This window comes from Nerophis ophidion, linkage group LG01 (assembly GCF_033978795.1).
Source record: "Nerophis ophidion isolate RoL-2023_Sa linkage group LG01, RoL_Noph_v1.0, whole genome shotgun sequence".
Lineage (NCBI taxonomy): Eukaryota > Metazoa > Chordata > Actinopteri > Syngnathiformes > Syngnathidae > Nerophis > Nerophis ophidion.
The window spans coordinates 47,673,717-47,700,317 of NC_084611.1; the positions used below are offsets into that span (position 1 = coordinate 47,673,717).

Sequence of the window (26,601 nt, forward strand, 5' to 3'; positions counted from 1 at the left end):
ACGCAGATTTCTTGCCGGGATACATGGTACAATACAATCGGCAAGATAGGCTGGAGCTAGACCGTGTAGTATTTTATACGTAATTAGTAAAACCTTAAAGTCACATCTTAAGTGCACAGGAAGCCAGTGCAGGTGAGCCAGTACAGGCGTAATATGATCAAACTTTCTTGTTCTTGTCAAAAGTCTAGCAGCCGCATTTTGTACCAACTGTAATCTTTTAATGCTGGACATGGGGAGACCCGAAAATAATACGTTACAGTAATCGAGACGAGACGTAACAAACGCATGGATAATGATCTCGGCGTCTTTAGTGGACAAAATGGAGCGAATTTTAGCGATATTACGGAGTTGAAAGAAGGCCGTTTTAGTAACGCTTTTAATGGGTGACTCAAAGGAGAAAGTTGGGTCAAAAATAATACCCAGATTTTTTACCGAGTCACCTTGTTTTATTATTTGGTTGTCAAATGTTAAAGTTGTATTATTAAATAGAGGTCGGTGTCTAGCAGGACCGATAATCAGCATTTCCGTTTTTTTGGCGTTAAGTTGCAAAAAGTTAGCGGACATCCATTGTTTAATTTCATTAAGACACGCTTCCAACTTACTACAGTCCGGCGTGTTGGTCAGCTTTAGGGGCATGTAGAGTTGGGTGTCATCAGCATAGCAGTGAAAGCTAATACCGTATTTGCGTATGACGTCACCTAGCGGCAGCATGTGGATGCTGAAGAGTACAGGGCCAAGGACCGAACCCTGGGGAACTCCACACGTTACCTTAACATAGTCCGAGGTCACACTGTTATGGGAGACGCACTGCATCCTATCAGTAAGATAAGAGTTAAACCAAGACAGGGCTGAGTCTGACATACCAGTTTTGATACGCTCTAATAAAATATTATGATCGACGGTATCGAAAGCAGCGCTAAGATCGAGGAGCAGCAACATAGATGACGCATCAGAATCCATCGTTAGCAATAGATCATTAGTCAATTTTGCGAGGGCTGTCTCAGTCGAGTGATTTGCCCTGAAACCGGATTGAAAGGTTTCACATAGATTGTTAAACGCTAAGTGTTCATTTAGCTGCTCTGCAACAATTTTTTCGAGGATTTTCGAAATAAAGGGATGGTGAGACACCGGTCGGTAGTTTACCATGAGGTCAGGATCGAGGTTAGGTCTTTTAAGGAGAGGATGAATAACCGATTTTTTGAATGCTAGGGGAACAGTGCCTGAGGAAAGTGATAAGTTTATAATATTTAGCACTGATGGACCTAGTAATACAAAAAGCTCCTTGATAAGTTTCCCAGGAAGTGGGTCAAGTAAACATGTTGTTTGTTTTATTCCATTTACACGTTGTAACAATTCTTCTAATGTTATTTCATCAAAATGAGAGAAACTATTTTGGATATTTGCAGTATCCGCCGTATATACAGTCGTATCTGTGTTAATATAACCCAGTTGTAGCTGGGACGCATTGTCTTTAATCTCCTTTCTAATAAATTCAATTTTCTTATTAAAGAACTTCATAAAGTCATCTGCCGAATGGGTGGAGCTACTGGAAGGAGTCCCTTGTTGGGTTAGCGATGCTACTGTACTAAACAAAAATATTGGATCGTTTTTATTAATGCGGATGAGATTTGAGTAATAATTAGTTTTAGCTAAGGTAAGCATGCGTTTATAAGTTATTAAACTATCACTCCATGCTTGATGGTGCACCTCAAGTTTAGTCGTGCGCCATTTGCGTTCCAGCTTTCTACATAATAATTTCTGAGCTCTAGTTTCTTCAGTAAACCATTGCGTACGCCTTTTTGGAGCCTTTTTTAACTTCAGCGGTGCTATACTATTAATGGTTTCGCGCAGGGCGTTATTGAAGTTGTTATATTGTACTGAGCATTTGGTTTATTTTGTACAATTTTCCATTTTGTCTTATTTGTGCATTCTCATTTTTGAAGTTTTTTGTGATTTATTGTTGTTGTTCAATTGACGGAGCACAGCTGTGACAATTGAAGTGCTTCACTTCCTGTTGAGAATTGCAGACCGACAAAGACATTTTCAAAACTGGTCTCTGTTTGGTAGTTTGTATTTAAATGATTAGAAGGACACGGGTGTTGCTACCTTGCTTTTTCGTTTTCTATAAATTGTTCAAGGGCACAGATCTTTGACTTTCCTGTACAGTCAGTCATTTCCCGCCTCCAAGTTGCAAAGGTGAACATTGCAGCATTCACTCAATATCCTGCTGCTTTGTGGAACATTTGGGTGTCTTACCAAACAAGTCAATTGTCTAGTGGAAGGAGTTAAGAATGTTTGTTTGTAATGAAGCTCACCTTCTGCTGCTCCTGCTTGAATGCAGATGTTTTCCTGCCTCAGAGCAGCTTGCTTGTCACCTTTAATGAAGCCATTGAAGGAAAAGGTGTTGTGATTAAATGTTGTCACCCAGGATAAACGTCTGCGCAGCGGGGATCAGATCTTATGTATCGGCGACACAGACCTGGCTGGCATGAACAGCGAGCAGGTAGCGCAGGTGAGATCTAACTTTTTGTCAAGACACATTTTTAAAATTGTATTTGTCATTTATTTATTTGATTGGCAACACTAAATTGGCCCTAGTGTGTGAATGTGAGTGTGAATGTTGTCTGTCTATCTGTGTTGGCCCTGCGATGAGGTGGCGACTTGTCCAGGGTGTACCCCGCCTTCCGCCCGATTGTAGCTGAGATAGGCGCCAGCACCCCCCGCGACCCCGAAAGGGAATAAGCGGTAGAAAATGGATGGATGGATGGATTTATTTATTTATCGTCTTGACTCAGGTGCTGCGAAACGCCGGCAGCAAGGTGAAACTCCTCATCGCCAGGGACAACTTGACCTCTCCCGTCCTCAGCCAGGAGTCGCTGGATGGCAAAGTGTGTTCGCCATGATATTCTTCAATCACTCCATGGTAATTGTCCTTATGGACGTAAACACCATTCTATGTCCCCTGCAGCTCAGTGACTTCAACCAGGACTACGAGTTCAGCGTGCACTTCAGTAAAAACAGCAGAGGGCTGGGCTTAACCATCTCCAGCTACATCGGCCACCTGAACTCAGGTAATATTCATTGACAAAATAACCTGAACTAAGGTAATATTCATGGACAAAATGACCTGAACTCAGGTAATATTCATAGCTACTGGACAACATTACCTGAACTCAGGTAATATTCATAGCTACTGGACAAAATGACCTGAACTCAGGTAATATTCTTAGCTACTGGATAAAATGACCTAAACTCAGGTAATATTCATAGCTACTGGATAAAATGACCTGAACTCAGGTAATATTCTTAGCTACTGGACAAAATAACATGAACTCAGGTAATAGTCATTGACAAAATGACCTGAACTCAGGTACAATTCATAGCTACTGGACAAAATGACCTGAACTCAGGTAATATTCATTGACCAAATGACCTGAACTCAGGTAATATTCATAGCTACTGGACAAAATGACCTAAACTCAGGTAATAGTCATTGACAAAATGACCTGAACTCAGGTACAATTCATAGCTACTGGACAAAATGACCTGAACTCAGGTAATATTCATTGACCAAATGACCTGAACTCAGGTAATATTCATAGCTACTGGACAAAATGACCTAAACTCAGGTAATATTCATTGACAAAATGACCTGAACTCAGGTAGTATTCATAGACAAAATTACCTAAACGCAGGTAATATTCATAGCTACTGGACAACATGACCTGAACTCAGGTAATATTCTTAGCTACTGGACAAAATGACCTGAACTCAGGTAATATTCATGACAAAAGGACCTGAACTCAAGTAATATTCGTAGCTACTGGACAAAATGACCTGAACTCAGGTATTATTCATAGCTACTGGACAAAATGACCTAAACTCAGGTAATATTGATTGACAAAATGACCTGAACTCAGGTAGTATTCATAGACAAAATGACCTAAACGCTGCTAATATTCTTAGCTACTGGACAAAATGACGTGAACTCAGGTAATATTCATGACAAAATAACCTGAACTCAGGTAATATTCATGACAAAATGACCTGAACTCAGGTAATATTCGTAGCTACTGGAAAAAATGACCTAAATCAGGTGATATTCATTGACAAAATGACCTGAACTCAGGTAATATTCATAGCTACTGGAAAAAATGACCTAAACTCAGGTAATATTCATTGACAAAATGACCTGAACTCAGGTAGTATTCAAAGCTACTGGACAAAATGACCTGAACTCAGGTAACATTCATTGACAAAATGACCTGAACTCAGGTAATATTCATAGCTACTGGACAAAATGACCTAAACCCAGGTAATATTCATTGACAAAATGACCTGAACTCAGGTAGCAGTCATAGACAAAATGACCTAAACGTAGGTAATATTCATAGCTACTGGACAAAATGACCTGAACTCTGGTAATATTTATTGCTACTGGACAAAATGACCTAAAATCAGGTAATATTCATTGACAAAATGACCTGAACTCCGGTAGTATTCATAGACAAAATGACCTGGTCTTCAGTGTACAGTGCTGGGGTGACGGTGAAGAGCATCGTGAAGGGCAGTACTGTGGACCAGGATGGACAGATCCACGTTGGCGACATCATACTCTCTGTGAGTCATCAAGTATTTACACACATCTGTAAAGTTGACTCATCTCCCCCTCATCTAAACACAAATAAACCCACGTTGGGGCAAAAGAAAAATGGAAATTGTGGGTAAAGTACTCGAATATTTACATTTGAGTGTAGTGTCAAATGCAACAAAACATTTTTTATTATAATAAAAAAAGAATCTGTAAGCATAATTAACTATTAGTTTGGTGTTTTCTAATAATGCAACAAAAAAGGCCAAAGACACACCTTTTTAATCAGGCTTTTTACTAATCACTATAATCAAAATTCCACACACCTTTTTAATCAGGCTTTTTACTAATCAGTATAATCAAAATTCCTCCATGAAATAGATAAACTGCTCTGATACATTTTTACATTACTTAAAATAAAACTGATTTTGTTTAATAAAATTCTACCAAAACATTGAATAAAGGCAAATACAAATAAGGCAACAGGAGAAGTATCCAACACTTCTCTTTTCTGAAGTATATGAGTTTTCTGAGTCGCTGCGCAGGACAGATTTGATAAAAAAATTAGTTAGATATTTTTTTTATGGATTAAGAGTCATTCCGAATAAAAATTGCAATTAATTCAAAAATCTTTATTTTTTTTGACACCCTAGTACAGTGGTTCTCAAACGGGGGTACGCGTACCCCTGGGGGTACTTGAAGGTATGCCAAGGGATACGTGAGATTTTTTTTTTAATATTCTAAAAATAGCAACAATTCAAAAATCCTTTATAAATATATTTATTGAATAACACTTCAACAAAATATGAATGTGAGTTCATAAACTGTGAAAAGAAATGCAACAAGGGTCGTGCGCAACCCGGGGGTCCCTGGTTCGGTCCCCATCTGGTACGAGCCTCGTCACTTCCGTTGTGTCCTGAGCAAGACGCTTCACCCTTGCTCCTGATGGGTGCTGGTTGGCGCCTTGCGTGGCGGCTCCCTCCATCAGTGTGTGGATGTGTGTGTGAATGGGTGGATGTGGAGGTAGTGTCAAGGCGCTTTGAGTACCTTGAAGGTAGAAAAGCGCTATACAAGTACAACCCATTTATCATTTAACAATGCGATATTCAGTGTGGACAGCTAGATTTTTTGTGGACATGTTCCATAAATATTGATGTTAAATATTTCTCTTTTTGTGAAGAAATGTTTAGAATTAAATTCATGAATTCTGACGGATCTCTATTACAATCCCCAAAGAGGGCACTTTAAGTTTATGATTAGTTCTATATGTAGAAATCTTTATTTATAATTGAATCACTTGTTTATATTTTTCAACATGTTTTTAGTTATTTTTATATATTTTTTTCCAAATAGTTCAAGAAAGACCACTACAAATGAGCAATATTTTGCACTGTTATACAATTTAATAAATCAGAAACTGATGACATAGTGCTGTATATGACTTCTTTATCTCTTTTTTTTTTCAACCAAAAATGCTTTGCTCTGATTAGGGGGTACTTGAATTAAAAAAAATGTTCACAGGGGGTACATCACTGAAAAAAGGTTGAGAACCACTGCCCTAGTAGATAAATGTGGGGTACTTTGTCCCCCATTAGAACAATCTATAAAGTAATATGTAAATGATAAGTATGAGTCCTATAATATTATTATTATCAAGCATGTGAGTGAGTGCTAGGCAAGTAGTTCTATAATAATGTAGTACCATCCACACATCTCCACTGTCCCAGCAATGTTAGCCCACATCTGCTTGGTGTTGCTCCTCTACATGTATTGTCCTCTACCCTGAAGAACGTACACAGACCCCAAAGTAGAAAAGTCTCGGAACAAAGAACCAAACTAAATAGTTCTCCTAGCACTTGGTTCCACATTTAAGTCGCATCCAAGTCCAAGTCCGCTTGTTTAGTTTGAAGTGCGGTTTGCCAAGGTCCTACGACCAGGTTCTCCTGGTTCCAGCAGCCTTGAAGACATCTGCTGGTGGCTCATCACGTAATGTTTGGACACCTCTGTTCTTCCACAACAACTATCTTCTAGGCTTTTCTCCAACTCCCTTTACAAACCACTTGCAGTGTAGCAACTAGGGTGGTCCCCATACCAATATGTTGGTACTTGTACCAACATGTATTTAGATACTTTTTCATACCTTTCTAAACAAAGGGGAACACAAAAAATGTCTTTATTGTAACAAAAAATTGTTGGGGTACATGAAACATATGTTTATTATTGTCATTTAGTCCTTCAATAAAATGTTGAACATACTAGACAACTTGTCTTTTAGTAGTAAGTAAACAAACAAAGCCTCCTAATTAGTCTGCAGTAACATATAGTGTCATTTATACACCTATTATTTTCTACACATTATGAGGGACAAACTGTAAAAATGGATTATTCATCTACTTGTTCATTTACTGTTAATATCTGCTTATTTTCTGTTATAACATGTTCTATCTACACTTCTGTTAAAATGTAATAATCACTTATTCTTCTCTTCTTTGATACTTGACATTAATTTTGGATGATACCACACATTTAGGTATCGATCTGATACCAAGTAATTACAGGATCATATATTGGTCATATTCAAAGTCCTCATGTGTCCAGCGGAGTATTTACTGACTTTATAAACATAAAATGAATTTTAAAAAGGAAACAAGATTTTGTGACGATAAGTAATATCAATGAAATCATTGTAGTAGCGACTAGATACGCTATTTTTACTTGGTATCATTACACTACGGTACATTTTTATTCTATTTTATACCTGCATTGTCCTTTCCATCCTTACACTTTCCATTCTTTGTAACTGAGCTACTGTGTGGAACAAGTTCCCTTGTGGATCATTAAAGTTTGTCTAAGTCTAAGGTGTAGATCCACCCACGGGGTTTCTTTACATTGAGGAGTGCTAGCTTGTTCTTAGCGGTGAGCTATTGTATCCTCCTACGGTGTATTTGTCGCCATGGGGACGAGAATTAGTGGTTCAGAAGTAGGTAAAACACTACCTACTTCTGAGGTAGCTCTTTCTGAGGGTGTTTCAGTGTTTTAACTTCACCTTTATCTTTATTTTTTACTCCAAAATGCGTCCATTCTCCCTTTTCTGTCTACACACTGTGTCTGCTTGTAAGTACTCTGTGTGTGTGCGCTGCCCAACATGCTCCTCTAATTGTAAAACCAGCAATCTCATGCCCGTTAAAAAAAAAAGAAGGGAAAAACGGGGAAGCGGTACTTTTCCGGGTATAGTTTCGTGTTTGATTCCTTAGTACCACGATACAATATTAGTACCGCTATAGCGTACAACCCTAGTAGGAACGCAGGGTCAGAAAGATTTAGATGAGTGTTGAAGCCACGTTGAGTTAGTGCTACTTGTGTGTGTGAGACACATAATAAATGCAAAGAGGCAATGTGAAATATTGATACAGGATGAAACATTGACGAGTTCCTGCAGAGTTGTGACGGATGTGGAACTGGAGGCCATCCACTGGGGATATTGAGGACTCTTTTAGCACGTGGAAACACGATCTTGAAAGCAACTGGTCCACAAAAAATCCCGGCAGGCTCAAGTGATGGCAAGTCGTGGAAGTATTTAACTTAGTTGGGGAGTGTTTTGTCTTTCTGCTCAATTGAATTCATCTCAGGATCTTCAATCCATCACAAGTGGACAAAGCATAGGAGTTAATAATGAAGCTCCTCACTCAAAATACTTGTATCTTAAAAAATAAGTACTAATCATGTGCATCATGTACAAACCCCGTTTCCATATGAGTTGGGAAATTGTGTTGGATGTAAATATAAACAGAATACAATGATTTGTATTTGATTTGATTCATAATGCGCCAAACCTTTTTGATGGGAGACAGGTCTGGACTGCAGGCAGGCCAGGAAAGTACCCGCACTATTTTTTTATGAAGCCACGCTGTTGTAACACGTGCTGAATGTTGTGGCTTGGCATTGACTTGCTGAAATAAGCAGGGGCGTCCATGAAAAAGACGGTGCTTAGATGGCAGCATATGTTGTTCCAAAAGCTGTATTTACCTTTCAGCATTAATGGCGCCTTCACAGTTGTGTAGGTTACCCATGCCTTGGGCACTAATGCACCCCCATACCATCACAAATGCTGGCTTTTGAACTTTGCGTCGATAACAGTCTGGATAGTTCGCTTCCCCTTTGTTCCGGATGACACAATGTCGAATATTTCTGTTATGTCCTCAGTTTCACCTATATGCTTATTTAGGTGTCTTAATTTGATAATAATCAGGCAACACGTTTTAATTCAATGTCCCGGATCACTCCCGTTTATTAACCATCTCGATAGTTCAACTCTCCCCCGCTCTCGTGACGTCACACACTGAACACAGGCTACGGTGGCTCGAACATGACAAAACATCCCTCCTTTCCTTAGAAATAAACTTCAGGTTATTTTCAATTGTCAACTATAAACATTAGGGAGTATTCAAAACATTTGTTATTAAACACATACTCAAATATTCTGTATGTCTTCTCTGTATTCTCAACCATGCATCAATTCACTATTAACACACATTTTCAGTCAACAAATATATCATACTGTAAACTTGCTTTGACCTTACTTTGAAGTTGTTAATTTCACATTACAACATCACACAATATTGTCACTAAACTTGACTCAAACATTTCTCCCTTTTCTTTTTTTTTTTTTTTAAATGTTACTACTACATCACCAGACCGTAACAAGATAAAAGTCTATGTCATCACATAGTCTGCCAGCTTCTGTGGCAACCGTATCTTCCTCGAAGGCCTTTGTGTGTCTTGGGTGTCATGGCTGGTGATACTCTGTTCTGCGCGTTGAGCAGGTTGTGTCTCTCTGTTTATTGTGCAGTCCTCAACGTCCTGGGATGCATCCATTCTGGTGGGTGTATCATGAGAGTTGTTGTATCGTTTCACAAATGTTGTATTCCTTGTGTATCTGGCTCCCGTTGGAGACTCAACAACTACTTGGTTTCCTGATTTGCTCACCACCTTATGTGGCGTTGTTTGGAAAGGTGTGGTAAGTTTATCAGTCTTTTCTTGTCTCACCAGGACAGTGTCACCAACATTGACGTCTGAATATCTGGCTCCACGGCGTTCGTCTGCATAGATCTTGGATTGTCCTTTTTGTTCTGCGTCTCTGTCTCTGACTTCCAGATCAGCGTGTCCTGCTGCTGTGATGCTTGGCAACTTCCCTCTCATTTTTCGGTTGAAAAGCAACTTAGCGGGGCTCTTCCCCGTGGTTGTGTGAGCGATGCTCCGGTATACTGTGACATATTTTCTGAGTTCTCGCTTCCAATCAAGTCCATCTGAAACAGCGATGCGAATCCTCTTCATCAGCAAAGCATTTTGACGTTCCACCTCACCGTTTGCTTGCGCCCATCGTGGTGTCGTTTTTAAGTGCTTAATGCCGTTGGTGTCACAGTACTCACTGAATTCCTCTGATTTAAACTGAGGGCCCTGATCTGACCTCAATGTGATGGGCAGTCCATGTCGACCGAAAATCGTCTCAAGACTATTTATCACCTTTGATGTAGTTGTGGATTTTAACACGTCATATTCATAATAACGGCTGTAGTAATCAACTACAACTAGAATTGATTCAGCTGTCGGTAGGGGTCCGAGTAGGTCGATTGCAACATCTTGCCAAGGCCCCTCCGGTAACTGTGTGGGTCTCAAAGGTTCTGCTGCATCTGGGCGGGCAACAATTTGGCAACCATGGCATGATTTACAATGTCTCTCCGCTGCTTTGTCCATAGCTGGACACCAGACTTTGCTCCTGAGGTGCTGTTTGGTACCGACGACTCCCAAGTGTCCTTCATGAGCTAGTGAGAGAGCGCGTGCCCGCAGTGCCTGTGGTAGCACGATACGCGTCCCGCGTAGAACCAGTTGTCCTATCACACATAACTCACTAGCAACAAGAGCATATGCTGTGCACTTTTCAAAGTGTCCACTAGCGATGGCTTTACGCACCTCACTCAGCTCTTCATCATGGGCTGACGCTTCCTCAACCTCACGGGTTGTCAGTGCGCTGGGTGTCGCGCTCACTGCCACAAATCTCACATATTCATCGGATCCGTGTGCATGTTTCTGTTTCAGTACGCTGTTTCCTAGTAGACGTGATAACGGGTCTGCTATGTTCTTTTTCCCCGAGATATGTATTACTTTAAAATCATAGGGCTGTAGCCTTAGAACCCATCGCTCTATACGAGCGATGGGTTTAGCCTCCACAGGTGCCCGTAAGTTAAAGGGTATACGCCTGAGTGGCTGTGCTACTGGTGTCACCTCTGGGTCTATGTGTAGTTTTATCTGTTTTGTTTTCAGCTTTCCTACCCCCTGTAATACAATCGGGTATTGGTGCTAAAGGGACTGTTTCAGGTCTGTAACTGCTGATATGTTGGCCCCTATTTTCAGTATACCTAGTTTCATGGCTAATTCTTTTCCAAGTAGAGGTTCCACATTGCCTCTGATTACTATGAACTCTGCTTGTTCACTGCGCTCTCCTATTTTTACTTGGAATGTGAACGCCCCTTTAATAGGTAAAGGTTGGTTAGATGAGTAAGAGAATAGTTTTCTCTCTGATTTTGGAATATAAGAGTGAGATTTTATTTTCTCTGCTTTTAATCCCTGCCATGTCTTTTCATCTATCACATTACATGTAGCTCCGGAATCAATAAGCATCTTCAAGCTAACTCCTCCCACATTCATGTTAAGCCTCTCTGGCCTGTTAGTGTCATTTAGCATAAAAGCATAATCATGTTGCTTTATCTTTATGTTATGCACTTTTTCTTTTCCCGTTGCACCTTTTGTTTTGCATTGTTTGGCAAAATGGTCTTTACCGTTACACTTGCGGCATGTTTGACCGCGTGCGGGACATTTAGGATCCCTCCCAAAGTGATCAGCATGTCCGCACCGGTAGCAAGTTTTATCTGTTTTCTCTCTGTCCATGCCAAATTTTCCTTGTCCTTTCTTCTGATATTTCCCTTCTTTCTGCGTGACGCGGTTCACAGACGCCTCTGCTCTCTCCCCTTTTCCAGACATTTCCGCCATTTGTCCCTCAATTCGCTCACATTGTGCTGCCAATTCAAGTGTGCGAGCGAGCACTAACCCATGTCCTTCTTCCAGCAGTTTACGGCGAATATAGCTCGATGTGCATTTGCTAATGATAGCATCTCTAATTTGATCGTCTGCACCTGCACCAGAACTACAGTCCTTAGCAGCACGTCTTAAACATGTGGAAAATTGTTGTACAGTCACACTTGGATTTTGTGTAATTTTGTGAAAAGTTCTGGCGGGGGAAAGTGGCGTTTACTTGTGGCACGAAGTATCCATTCAAAGCAGGAACAGCGTCATCATAGTCTGCTGCACCTCCAGTGTTATCCAGCGTGCAGAAGATGTCCTGTGTGTCCGGTCCTGCATGATGCAAAAGAAGTGCTCTCCGCCGCTGTTTCACGAAGTCATCTGTGTCTTCTGTGATAATAAGACCTTTTCCATCAGCAAACAGTTCAAATGACATTAGCCATCTTGTCCACCGCGGTCCCAACGTCACCGGGCCGGAGTAGCAATCAAACGCAGACAGGCTCGTCTTCTCCATGCTAATGCTATGCTAATGCTACGCTAACGCTAGCAGCAACTTTCTGTTACACTTCAGATTAAACTGTGATATGCTGGCGTTATCTCACTTGGCTTGCAGGCTCTGTGCATCACTCGTCACCATTGTTATGTCCTCAGTTTCACCTATATGCTTATTTAGGTGTCTTAATTTGATAATAATCAGGCAACACGTTTTAATTCAATGCCCCGGATCACTCCCGTTTATTAACCATCTCGAGAGTTCAACTCTCCCCCGCTCTCGTGACGTCACACACTGAACACAGGCTACCGTGGCTCGAACATGACAAAACAGTACATGACAATTTCCAAAAACAGTTTGAAATGTGGACTCGTCAGACCACAGAACACTTTTCCACTTTACATCAGTCCATCTTAGATGATCTCGGGCCCAGAGAAGCCGGCGGCGTTTTTGGATGTTGTTGATAAATGGCTTTCGCTTTGCATAGTAGAGCTTTAACTTGCACTTACAGATGTAGCGACAAACTGTATTTCGTGACAGTGGTTTTCTGAAGTGTTCATGAGCCCATGTGGTGATATCCTTTAGAGATTGATGTCGGTTTTTGATACAGTGCCGTCTGAGGGATGGAAGGTCACGGTCATTCAATGTTGGTTTCCGGCCATGCCGCTTACATGGAGTGATTCCCCCAGATTCTCTGAACATTATGATGATATCATGGAGCGTAGATGTTGAAATCCCTAAATTTCTTACAATTGCACTTTGAGAAACATTGTTCTTAAACTGTTTGACTATTTGCTCACGCAGTTTTGGACAAATGGGTGTACCTCGCCCCATCCTTTCACAAGAAAGGATGGGGCGAGCTGTTTTTATACCCAATCATGGCACCCACCTGTTCCCAATTAGCTTACACACCTGTGGGATGTTCCAAATAAGTATTTGATGAGCATTCCTCAACTTTATCAGTATTTATTGCCACCTTTCCCAACTTCTTTGTCACGTCTTGCTGTCATCAAATTGTAAAGTTAATGATTATTTGCAAAAAATATATATATGTTTATCAGTTTGAACATCAAATATGTTGTCTTTGTAGCATATTCAACTGAATATGGGTTGAAAATGATTCGCAAATCATTGTATTCCGTTTATATTTACATCTAACACAATTTCCCAACTCATATGGAAACGGGGTTTGTACTAAGCTGACATTTGTCCTTCTGCCCCAGCCACAGATGTAACTTCCACATCCGTGTCCGTCTTTATGTCAGTGCTCTCCATCCTCTTCTTCTAGCCAGCACACTCACTCTCTTTGGCCCCATGTTTGGGAGAACTAGGGGCCTGATCCACTGAAAGTTTGCGCGTACAAAAACACGTGCAAACTTGACAGCACGGGCAAAACTAAACATGGGAGCAGAGGATTGCGTCTCTTCAGTGAGCAGAATAAGGAGTGGATCCATTTAGCGTATCTAAATAAATGATCATCAGAACGTCCACAATACTGGGAGGTTGTCATGATCCTTAGGCCGGATCATGTTTTGTTTTGGTTTCCCTGGGGATTAATTGCGTTCACCTGCCTCTAGTTAGTGGTCGGCACGCTCACCTGTTGTCGACCACTAATCACAGAGCTATTTATTCACGTTGCTTGCCACACTCAGCCTGGCTTCATTCTGTTACGCGGGTGGCACATTTTTATGCGCGGTCGTTCTCCTGGGATACAGACGGACCACTCTGGACAAAGTGTGCAGGTAAGAGGAGGATTTATTTTCCATGAATCAGTCCAGAAAACCAGAATAAACAGAAAAGCAGTCCGATAACATGGGAAGCTATGGCGAAGCTTAGCGCAGGCACAAGAATCAAGAATCACAGGAATAACCAAACCTAACTTGTTGCATGAAGCAAAGAATGAAGCCAGACCGAGTGTGGTGAGCAACGTGAATAAATATCTCTCTGATTAGTGGTCGACAGCAGGTGAGCGGGCCAACCACTAACCAGAGGCAGGTGAACCCAATTCACCCCTATGGAAACCAAAACAAACCCAGAGGTGCACAAAACAGGAACTAAGGGAGTCCAAAACTAACGGAACATGACTAAACAAAACATGATCCGGGCCACGGATCATGACAGAGGGAAAAGATGCACATATAATTATTCTGCACACCCTTTGTGATTTATCAAGATTGAAACTCAACTGCGAACGCTACTTTGTGTCTTCATTGTTTATATAATGTAAAAAGTAGGGGCAAACACACTGTCCTGCGTATTTGGACTGTCACAAATACAAATATCGTCTATTCAGCAATAATATTTTTTTATTTTAAAAGCTGCTGGATGACTTAAAGAGTGGGTGGTTTTTTAATGACGTTAGTGTAGAAGTTTCCCTCTTGTGGTGGGTTCTCCTGAGGCCGATAGATCTGTCTGAGCCGGGTGTACAGGGTTGAGCAAGTTTTTTTATTGACATTCACACAACTCTGGATTGCTTTCCAGCAATATCTCTGGGACTTTCCAGTCTGGCGTGTTTCTTTTCTGTCTCTGTGCGTTCATCTCACTGCGCTCTCCTGCATGGGTCACTTTCACTCCAACTCCCAACGTGTCTCTGTTCGGCTGCTGCTAATAAGGACAACAGGTAACAATTTCCCAGCTGGGGAATCTACTCACCTGTCACTGGCTTCGAGGCCGGTACTTACACACCCCGCTCCGTGGCAGACCCGCAGGCCACGCCCCCCTCCACATCACTAACATGTCTCTTATGTGAACAACAACTCTTTGCAATGTGCATTTTCTTGCTTATTCTCCTTCACATTCGCAGTTAGTGTTATAAAAAAAAAAAGAGCTTTCCAATGTCAATGCACCGCAGGACCTCTTCTAAAATGCCCATAAAAAGTGGTTTATGTCTGCTGCGTGTTTGAGAACATTACAAAATGCAGATGTGTGCAGGAGCATGATTACATGAATGTGCAGCAAATGAGTGTCTCCATGGCGATGCTACTACACGCTAAATCCTCTTTAAAAACAAGGCGGTCTGCAGCACTTTTTAATTGTACATGCAGTCTTAGTAGATCACACGCAACACTCCCACTATAGTTTGCACATGCTAATAAGCGTATGGCATTTGGATCTTAGTAGATCAGGCCCGAAGTCTTCTATGTCTCGCTATCCAGCTGCTACTAGCTAATGCTATCGAGCGAGACATCGAAATAAGGAAAATATTTCAATTTAGAATTTACTCGTTTTATCCAAGAGGAGTTAACAAATTTGTGCAGTTCAATGGCAAATGCCCTTAAGATGGTAACGTTTTATTTAATATTAGTGTGGTTAACTTCTTTTTACACTTGTGTAATGGATTCTTAATCTGAACAAATATAGCTGCAAACGAGGCATAATGATGCAATGTATACATACAGCTAGCCTATATAACATTTTAGCATGGATTAGCTTGCAGTCATGCGCTGACCAAATATGCCTGATTCGCACTCAACACAAGTCAATTACGTCATTAACGTACAGCATAAAAAGTTTGGTGGACAAAATGAGACAAAGAAGGAGCGGCATAAAACACTTTCTTTTGCAGCGTCAGAGAAAGTTGTACATGTAAACAAACTGTTGCCTCACAGTCCACACAACTGCGGTGAGTTCAAGGACCGGCGCAATTAGTAGGACAAAATGACGCTCGGCAAATCCTCTCATCAGTGAAGCATGTTTAATATAAACTGTGGGATTTTTCCATTTTCACACATATTTTGTAAAAGCTCCTGGGTGGCGCGAAAGAGCCGCATGCGTCACCTGCGTGCTCCTCACCTGTGTGTTGACCTTCCCAGGTGGACGGGGTGAGCCTGCAGGGCTGCAGCGAGCAGCGGGCCATGGAGGTGCTAAGGAGGACCGGCCCCATGGTCCGCCTGAGACTTCTGAGGAAGGCGGTGTGTCTCAGCCACATCCTGCCCCCCGTGCCCCCCCTGCACCCCCTGCGCCACTCGCACAGCTTCCAGGAGGGTGACCCCTACAAGGTGGGCCTGAACCGGATCCATGAGACAGGTGGGTGGGTTCATGCCATGGTCTAGCACTAGTTTCACATCTTAGGACCTGAAGGAAGTAGCACATGTTGAGATGATCATGACACAGCATGTTCTAATCGCTTTTCCACTGGACACTGGATCGCATTTAGTCATGTGCGATACTGCCGATACCACATCTTCGTGCTCTGATATCCATTCACAAATCAAATAATTCACAGTTTCACACTGTTAAGTTAAAGTACCAATGATTGTCACACACTAGGTGTGGCGAAATTATTTTCTGCACCCTTGATCACCCCCTGGGAGGGGAGGGGAGCAGTGGGCAGCAGCGGTGGCCATGCCCGGGAATAATTTTTGGTGATTCAACTCCCAATTCCAACCCTTGATGCCGAGTGCCAAGCAGGGAGGTAATGGCTCCCATTTTTTCATAGTCTTTGGTATGACTCGGCCGGGGTTTGAACTCACAACCTACCCATCTCAGGGCGTACAGTCTAATCACTAGGCCACTATGTAGGTTTATACTTTAGTCTAAACATACTGAAAAGTTAAAGTATTTAATATGTTTTTATTTAAAACATGCTAAAAACAGCTTTGTTTTATAGGTGACTGAGTATCCATCCATCCATTTTTTACCGCTTGTCCCTTTCGGGGTCACGGGGGGTGCTGGAGCCTACCTCAGCTGCATTGGTATTAATATTAATTATTACAACATTTGCAACTTTTGTGTTTTAATCAGTTAAAGGAGCCATATGTAATAATGTGGCCAGAAATGGTACTGCAATCACGGTCAAAATTATATAGTCCCCTCCTCTTCTCAATGGCTGGGGTTGCCAGATATGCAACTGAATGATAAATGATAAATGGGTTGTACTTGTATAGCGCTTTTCTACATTCTAGGTACTCAAAGCGCTTTGACACTACTTCCACATTTACCCATTCACACACACATTCACACACTGATGGAGGGAGCTGCCATGCAAGGCGCCAACCAGCACCCATCAGGAGCAAGGGTGAAGTGTCTTGCTCAGGACACAACGGACGTGACGAGGTTGGTACTAGGTGGGGATTGAACCAGGGACCCCCGGGTTGCGCACGGCCACTCTGCCACTGCGCCACGCCGTCCCTTTTAATCCAGTCCCTGAATCCAGCTGGATGGACTGGACTACTCCAAGGAACTACAAACTTCCACTGCCTCTTCCTAGGGGTTAAGGTCTGGGACCATAATAGCTGAATCGACAAGCGTTTTTTCAAAAACAAATGTATAGCAGAAATTAGGCTATTTTCAGGAAGAAGTAGATCATGCCTGCGTACGCCTAATGTACGCCCAAAACTAAAACAAGATACTGTGACAGTATTCCCGCCATCACTGTGTGGGTTGCCAGGACCATGGACGCACGACACCTCGTAGCAGGGTTGACATACATTTATTCTTTCAATAAATGGCATCTTTGTGTGCCAATCAGGCGCGCCACTTTCTAGCGCGCCCTTGGCTGCTCGTCTTTGCGCACCTTTCGGTGGCCGGGTTTTGCGTCTTCCGCGGGGGGCTCATGTCTTTTCTGTCTCTCATCGTTGGTGTCGTTGCCATGGTTTCCTCCTCCGTACTGCCTCCTGATCATGCCCCCTTCGCCTCTCTTATGATGTAGCAGCAGATGGAGAGATTGTGAGCAGGTGTGTGTTGTACGCACCTGACTGAAATTGCTGCTCTTGTACCGCTCCGCGTGCGTTACGCCTCTCCTCACCGCCGCATGCCCCGCCTCCTGGCCTCCCTCTTGGCCAAGGCTGTCTCTCTCAGCCCGCTGTCGGCCCGTCGGCTGCGTCTATCCACAGTCCTCCACCACCAGTTCGAAGCCGGGCTTCAGTCCGGCTGAGCGTACCCCCCCCACCCTTTTCTGAAGGATCGGGGGGAAAAAACTGCCCCGACCACCTGCCTTCTCCTTGCCTTCTTTGTCTTTTCCTTTGTCTCTTCCTTTTTATTTGTCTTTTCCTTTTTCTTCTTTGTCTTTGCCTTTTCCTTTTTTGTCTTTTCATTTTTCTTTGTCCTCTCGAGCTCCAATTTCTTTGGCTTCTTATTTGCCCTCTTCTTTGTCCTCTTTGACTTCTTCTTCGACCTTTTTACTGTCTTCTTTCTCAATTTTTTGAGTTCCTTAAATTTCTTCTTCATCTTCAACTTCTTTATCCTCATTATTTTCCTGAATTTCTTCAAGTATATCTTCTTCTTTCTCAATTCCTCGAGTTTCAAATTCCTCTTCTTTAACTTCTTCTTTATCTTTAATTACTTCTTCATCTTTATCATCTTCATAAACTTCCAAAATTTCTTCAATTATTTCTTCTTCTTTCTCCTTTTCATCCTCATCATACTCTTCCTCCTCGTCATAATCTTCCTCCTCTTCCAGAATTTCTTCAATTATTTATTTTTCCTTAACATACATTTTTTCCTCATCATAATCTTCCTCATCGTTGTAATCTTCATCGTCAATGTCAATTTCATCCTCAAAATACATTTCTTCAACGTAAATTTCTTTATCATAAACTTCTTCCTCTTCATCCATCTTGTCCACTATATGTTCAAGCTTCTTGTTTTCTGGTTCTTCCTTATTCGTGTCACAGTTATTTTGTGTCAAACCCCAAGATGCAGAGAAGGAGGGAGGCATTTTGCAGGAAAACATAGTATAATTTAAAATACTACAACTACAACAAACAAAGGGTACAAACAAAAAGCACGCACGTGGGCGGGTATAACAAACTAAGGGCTATGAACAAACAAATCGGAAGCAGAGAACAAAAAACAGTAAGCTACAAAACATGTACCAAATATAGCTTACCGCTACGCTGCATTCACACGACCAGTAGGAATGACAAGTAGAAAATTACATTGACACGACAATACAATGATACAGACCTGACTGGAGGAACAAAGCAGGCAAAATAGGAGCTGGCTGATTGACATCAGGTGTGACCAGATGCCAATCAGCCGCAGCTGAGTGAAAACAGGACACAGGGAGTCAGACAGGAAGCCGAAGCAAAATAAGAGCACTAGACCGGAACTAAGGACAGAGGAAAAAAACAAATGCAGAGGAAAAAACTAAAACGTAGTCAAACTGTCAGAGGAAAGCCTGACAGTAGCCCCCCCTCCCATAACGGATACCAGACGTTTTACAAACCCTCCCCCCTAGAAAAAAAAACATTCCAAAGTCAAGGGAGGGTGGAGGGAGGACAAGGTGGTGGGCCGCCAATGACCCCACACCCAAAGGGGAAGAGTCAAGTGGCGACGGCCACTGGAACGCCGCTGCCATTTGCGAGGCGGTCGCCCATGAAATGACCACCTCTGTGGCCGACAGGTGTATGGTGGTGCCCTCTGCTGGCCCACCGGAGTGCGTGGTGGTGGCGCCCCCTGCTGCTGGCCCACCGGAGTGCGTGGTGGTGGCACCCCCTGCTGCCGGCCCACCGGAGTGCGTGGGCTGGTGGCGCCCCCCCGCTGCTGGCCCACCGGAGTGCGTGGTGGCGCCCCCCGCTGCTGGCCCACCTGAGTGCGTGGTGGCGCCCCCGCTGCTGGCCCACCTGAGTGCGTGGTGGCGCCCCCCGCTGCTGGCCCACCTGAGTTTGTGGTGGCGCCCCCGCTGCTGGCCCACCTGAGTGCGTAGTGGCGCCCCCCGCTGCTGGCCCACCTGAGTGCGTGGTGGAGACTGCGGGCCCATCGGAGTGCGTGGTGGAGTCTTCTGGCCCACCGGAGTGCGTGGTGGCGCCATAGGTTGCAGACCCACAGGAGATGATGGCGCCGTAGGTTGCAGACCCACCGGAGGTGATGGCGCCCTAGGTTGCAGACCCACCGGAGGTGATGGTGGCGTCTGCCGGCCCACCGAAGATGGCACCGTCTGTTGTAGACCAACTGGAGATGATCGCGCTGTAGTTTGCAGACCCACTGGAGGTGATGGCGCCGTAGGTTGCAGACCCACCGGAGGTGATGGTTGCGTCTGCCGGCCCACCGGAGATGATGGTGGCGTCTGTTGGAGTCCAACTGGGACGGGAAGTAGCTGTGCATCCTCAGCTGCACAGCCACTGATAGCCCCCCCCTCAAGGGGCGGCTCCAAGACGCCCCCAGATAGGCCCACAGTCAACAGGGGTTGGTGGGAGAGGGCTTGAAATGCGGCCGAACTTCTTTTTAAATTAGCCATTAGCTCTAGCGCTAAATTAAGCCTCTCCGCCATGGACAACTCTGTCGTATTTAGCTGGATCATTCTGTCAGAGTTATTTGGTGACGAACCCCAAGACAGTAATGGAGGCAGGCATTGAAAGGGAAAATATGGTTTTAATTTAAAATACTACAACTACAACAAACAGAGGGTACAAACAAAAAGCACGCACGTGGGCGGATATAACAAACTAAGGGCTATGAACAAACAAATCGGAAGCAGGGAACAAAAAACAGTAAGCTACAAAACATCTACCAATTATAGCTTACCGCTACGCTGCATTCACACGACCAGTAGGAATGACAAATAGAAAATGACATTGACACGACAATACAATGATACAGCCCTGACTGGAGGAACAAAGCAGGCAAAATAGGAGCTAGCTGATTGACATCAGGTGTGACCAGATGCCAATCAGCCGCAGCTGAGTGTTAACAGCACACAGGGAGACAGACAGGAAGCCGAAGCAAAATAAGAGCACTAGACAGGAACTAAGGACAGGAAATACTAAACATAGAGGAAACAAACAAATGCAGAGGAAAAAACTAAAACGTAGTCAAAATGTCAGAGGAAAGCCTGACAATTGGCTACTTTCTCTGCTGCCTTTTTATTGTCAGCAGGTGGCGCCTCTTCTGCCTTGTCTTTCTTACTGTCTGCCCGGGTCTCTTCATCCTCTATCTTCTTGGCCCACAGCTCGGCCTGGTGGTCGGCCTGCTCCAACAGCGCTTCCAGCATTTGAGTCTCACGGCGCTTCTCCTCGAGCAGCCTGGTATAACTCGCCACGAGAGCCCAGATGACGTCGTCGTCCTCCGCTTCCGATGGTTCTTCTCTTGGTTGGGCGCCAATTGTGACGGTCTTCCCGCCATCACCGTGTGGGTTGCCAGGACCATGGACGCACGACACCTCGTAGCAGGGTTGACATACATTTATTCTTTCAATAAATGGCATCTTTGTGTCCCAATCGGGCACGCCACTTTCTAGCGCGCCCTTGGCTGCTCGTCTTTGCGCACCTTTCGGTGGCCGGGTTTTGCGTCTTCCGCGGGTGCTCATGTCTTTTCTGTCTCTCATCGTTGGTGTCGTTGCCATGGTTTCCTCCTCCGTACTGCCTCCTGATCATGCCCCCTTCTCCTCTCTTATGATCTAGCAGCAGATGGAGAGATTGTGAGCAGGTGTGTGTTGTACGCACCTGACTGAAAATGCCGCTCTCGTGCCGCTCCGCATGCGTCACGCCTCTCCTCGCCGCCGCATGCCCCGCCTCCTGGCCTCCTCTTGGCCAAGGGTGTCTCTCACAGCCCGCCGTCGGCCCGTCGGCTGCGTCTCTCCACGGATAAATTTTTCCAAGGTGTGTATAAAGGCTACTGTTAAAACAAATCAGATTGCCATATAACTTGGTACATGTAGCCCACAACATGCAAATTATTAAATAATTATTTAATCATGAGATTTGTCAGAACTATCAAAGAAAAAATGCCAAAGTAATGTGTGAATGAAGTGACTAGATAACATAGTGACTTAAACAGACAAAGTAATGTGTAAAAAAAGTCAATGACTAGATGAGCAATCTGTGGCTGTGAAGTGAACACTAGTAAAGTTGTAAATACTGTACAGAGTAGGCTAACCCATGTGGTTCCTGTGGATGTGAACACAAGTTGTAATGACTGGAGTTACTAAATAACATAGTGACTGATACAGACCAAGTAATGTGTAAATAAAGTCAATAACTACATGAACCATCTGTGGATGTGAAGTGAACACTAGTAAGGTTGTAAATACTGTATAGAGTAGGCTAACCCATGTGGTTCCTGTAGATGTGAACACAAGTTGTAATGACTGGAGTGACTAAATAACATAGTGACTGATACAGACCAAGTAATGTGTAAATAAAGTCAATAAGTAGATGAACCATCTGTGGCTGTGAAGTGAACAAGAGTAAGGTTTTAAATACTGTAAAGAGTAGGCTTACCCATATGGTTCCTGTGGATGTGAATACATTACTGTAGTGACTAAATAACATAGTGACTGAAACAGACATAGTGATTCATTTGGATGAATTTATTTATGTCAACTCTGTTGATCATTTAAAAAAAATGTTAAACACTCAAACATATTTAAATGCTGCTTTTTCTTGCTAAGTATTGCATTTTCAATTTCTGAAAAACCGGGAGCTTCCCTGGACCTGGCAGGGGACACGCGGCCCCCCGAACCACCGGCTTATTTTCTGTCCTTTTCATTAAGTTTAAATCGCATGCCTGAAAGTATTTTAATATTAAAAGAATTATAATAATTTTATTTTGATAGCTTCTAATATTTTAGATCAGGGGTGTCCAAACTTTATTATTGTTTCAAACATTCTAAAAACAGACAAAACGTGTCCTAGGTGACTATATTATTCAAACAATCAATCATTGTTTAGTTATATATCCCTAAATCATAAATCTCTCAAAGGGCTGCACAAGCCATAACGACATCCTCGGTAGAGCCCACATTATTATTATTATTTATTGTCAGCTATTATTTGTTCAGCTTTTTCTCATCACATTCCCATTTTTTGCTCTTTTTTTTCTTACACTTTTCCTAATGTTTTATGCAATTTAACCCCCCCCCCCACATGAGGCATATTTGCACCAAGCATGAGCCTGGAGAATAAAATCAGTGGTATGGCACATGACTAATCCCATGATCCAGTGTGGGTGTACGCTTGTGTACGGACTATGTTTACGGTTGAATCCTCTCCTCCCAGGAATATGTTCTCTGCGTGAGATATCCCGCCACGCAGCATACGCCAACAGAAGACCCCGACATGATTCCAGAAATGGTAAAGTCTTTCTGCAGTCTAGGAGTGGATGATGAGCCTCGCTCTGATACTCTTTAAGTAGGTTCAGGGCGGAGCGACGACGCGGCGCTAAAGCGTGCTCTTTGATCAGCGTCTATTTATAGTGTTGCGCAATCATGTGTTTATCCAAGTCATTCAGCTCCTTCCAGATCTTTCTGCCTCTCAGCCTGTATCAGGCGCTGATGTTGGGCTTGATTGTGTTGAATAAGCACTGATTGCTGCCAGCCATCAAATATTTGCCTGCCAGCAAGTGACTGTGAGAAAGTGTGTGTCCACAGTCTGGACTCAAGACTTAGGACTTGAACACCACGTGTCTTGTGATCCCAGGCGTGAAGCTGACAGCAGCAGAAGAAGAAGACCTGAGGATGAGGTGGCAGCATGCACTTGGACCCAGATATGAAGTTCTAGTACGTCTCTTCATCAAGATGTTTCTCCTTGTATGGCACATGCCAGTCTTTCATCCAGTGACTCCATACTGGAAATATCAGCTGTTTTTTCTGACTTACTACTTCACATTTTATCATGTCCCCTAGTTTTGTGTTTGCACTTGCACTATACTGCTATAATCTTAAACCGCTCTAATTGTAGGACTAGATGTGACCAATCTAAGTCCAAGACTCAATGTGACCAATCTAAGTCCAAGACTTGATATGACCAATCTACGTCTAAGACTAGATGTGACCAATCTAAGTCTAAGACTAAATTTAATTCATTTCAATACAAAATGAGGTGTGACCAATCTAAGACTAGATGTGACCAATCTAAGTCCAAGACTTGATGTGACCAATCTAAGTCTAAGACTAGATGTGACCAATCGAAGTCTAAGACTAGATGTGACCAATGGAAGTCAAAGACTAGATTTGACCAATGGAAGTCAAAGACTAGAGTTGACCAATGGAAGTCTAAGACTAAATGTGACTAATGGAAGTCCAAGACTAGATCTAATTAATTTCAATATAAGAGTAGGTGTGACCAATGTAAGTCTAAGACTAGTTGTGACCAATCTAAATGTAATACTAGATCTAATTAATTTCAATATAAGATTAGGTTTGACCAATGTAAGTCTAAGACTAGATGTGACACATGTAAGTCCAAGACTAGATGTGACCAATCTAAGTCTAAGACTAGATGTGACCAATCTAAGTCTAACACTAGATGTGACGAGTCTAAAACTAGATGTGACCAGTCTAAGTCTAAGACTAGATGTGACCAATGTATGTCCAAGACTAGATGTGACCAATGTAAGTCTAAGACTAGATGTGACACATGTAAGTCCAAGACTAGATGTGACTAATCTAAGTCTAAGACTAGATGTGACCAATCTAAGTCTAAGACTAGATGTGACCAATCTAAGTCTAACACTAGATGTGACGAGTCTAAAACTAGATGTGACCAGTCTAAGTCTAAGACTAGATGTGACCAATCTAAGTCCAAGACTAGATGTGACCAATGTAAGTCTAAGAATAAATGTGACCAATCTAACTGTAAGACTAAATGTGACCAATCTAAGTGTAAGACTAGATGTGACCAATCTAAGTTTTGGACTTGATGTGACCAATCTAAGTCAAAGACTAGATGTGACCAATCTAAGTCTAAGACTAGATATACCAATCTAAGTCCAAGACTATTTGTGACCCATGTAAGTGTAAGACTAGATGTGACCAATCTTAGTCTAAGACTAGATTTGATCAATCTAAATCTAAGACTAGATCTGATCAATCCAAGACTATATTTGATCAGTTTATCACTAAATGTGATCAATCTAAGACTAAATCTGATCAGTCTAAGCCTAAGACTAGATCTGATCAGTCCAAGTCTATGAGTAAGGGTACTAAGTAGTACTTACAGTGCTGTTCCAAACATCAACAATGAAAAAGTGGGACACCATCGTTTTTCCATCTTTCAGGTGTGCCAGCTGGAGCGCTTCAGTGAGACTAGCGGTCTGGGCATTAGTCTGGAGGCCCGGGCAGGACATCATTACCTGTGCTCAGTTTTACCTGAGGGTCCTGTTGGCCAGAGTGCTAAGATCTTCTCTGGAGACCAGATCCTGGAGGTAAGAAAATATTCATGCAGTTTTTGGTTGACCTTTGACCAAAATAATGTAGTGGTTCACATAGTTGACTCTCTGGTCTAAGACTGTGTCCACACTGCAATAAGTCCAGATTTAAGGAGAATACTATTAAAACCAAGTGAAATGATCTGTATGTGCAGCTATTGATTTTACTTGATAAAACATCCTAAATAAAGATTTGTAAATTTAAAAATGAGGAGGACTTTTTAGGTAAAAATTAGTTTTTTATTCTGAAATCAAGTATTATTCAACTTGCAATTCTGAAATGAAACATCTCAGGACTTTGGAGAATCTTTACACAAGATCTTCTATGTGGAGAAAACCAAAATATCTCATTTGAATATTTTTTTCTCATTTTCAACATTTTTAAACTTGAATCCATCCTTTGTTTTATCTGAGGTTGGGTTGCTAGGGCAGCAGCCTAAGCAAAGAATCCCAGACTTCCCTCTCTCCGGCTACTTGGTCCTGCTCCTCACAGAGGATCCTGGGAGATATAGTCCTGAACTACAGTAGTCAACATATAATTATTCAGGAATGTTCAGCGAAAGTATGAAAGAAGGCAAGATTGTTTTAAAAAGATCTCTGCCATGCCTCCATGCTTTCATTTAACATTTGGGGGATCCCAAATACACAAAACCAGGCACCAAGAGGTGAGACAAGTACATTCTAAGAACACAACGTGACACATTTCTCATGGTGCAAACCAAAAACATCACTTTTACCCGACCAAACTCTTCACGTTGTGTAAATGCTAAATACAAATAGAATACAACAAATCCTTTTCAACTTATATTCAGTTGAATAGACTGCAAAAACAAGATATTTCATGGTCACACTGAGAAACCTTGTTCTTTTTTGCAAATATTAGCTCATTTGGAATTTGATGCCTGCAGCATGTTTCAAAAAAGCTGGCACAAGTGGCAAAAAAGAGTGAGGAAGTTGAGGAATGCTCATCAAAGACTTATTTGGAACATCCCACAGGTGAATAGGCTAATTGAGAACAGGTGGGTGCCATGATTGGTTATGAAAGCAGCTTCCAAGAAATGCTCACTCATTCACAAACAAGGACGGGGCGAAAGTCACCACTTTGTCAACAAATGCCTGAGCAAATTGTGTAAGAACAACATTTCTCAAGTAGCTATTGCAAGGAATTTAGGGATTTCACCATCTACGCTATGAAATATGAGATTGAGAGAATCTGGAGAAAATCACTGCACGTCAGGCGTTACTGCATCCAAAAGCCACATCAGTGTGTAAAGGATATCACCACATGGGCTCAGGAACACTTCCAAAAAACACTGTCAGTAACTACAGTTGGTCGCTACATCTGTAAGTGCAA

General features: G+C 42.6%; 1 protein-coding gene across 1 annotated transcript in view; it reads left to right on the forward strand.

Annotated features, from left to right (window-relative positions):
• The window catches only part of si:dkey-92j12.5 (multiple PDZ domain protein), a 184,013-nt gene that overhangs the window by 24,147 nt on the left and 133,265 nt on the right, over nucleotides 1-26,601 (forward strand). The window contains exons 7-14 of the mRNA XM_061910044.1: nucleotides 2,429-2,512; nucleotides 2,796-2,888; nucleotides 2,969-3,071; nucleotides 4,529-4,620; nucleotides 15,974-16,187; nucleotides 23,099-23,173; nucleotides 23,519-23,598; nucleotides 25,098-25,244. Coding sequence (XP_061766028.1) covers nucleotides 2,429-2,512; nucleotides 2,796-2,888; nucleotides 2,969-3,071; nucleotides 4,529-4,620; nucleotides 15,974-16,187; nucleotides 23,099-23,173; nucleotides 23,519-23,598; nucleotides 25,098-25,244 — 888 coding nt within the window. The remainder of the gene's footprint in view (nucleotides 1-2,428; nucleotides 2,513-2,795; nucleotides 2,889-2,968; nucleotides 3,072-4,528; nucleotides 4,621-15,973; nucleotides 16,188-23,098; nucleotides 23,174-23,518; nucleotides 23,599-25,097; nucleotides 25,245-26,601) is intronic.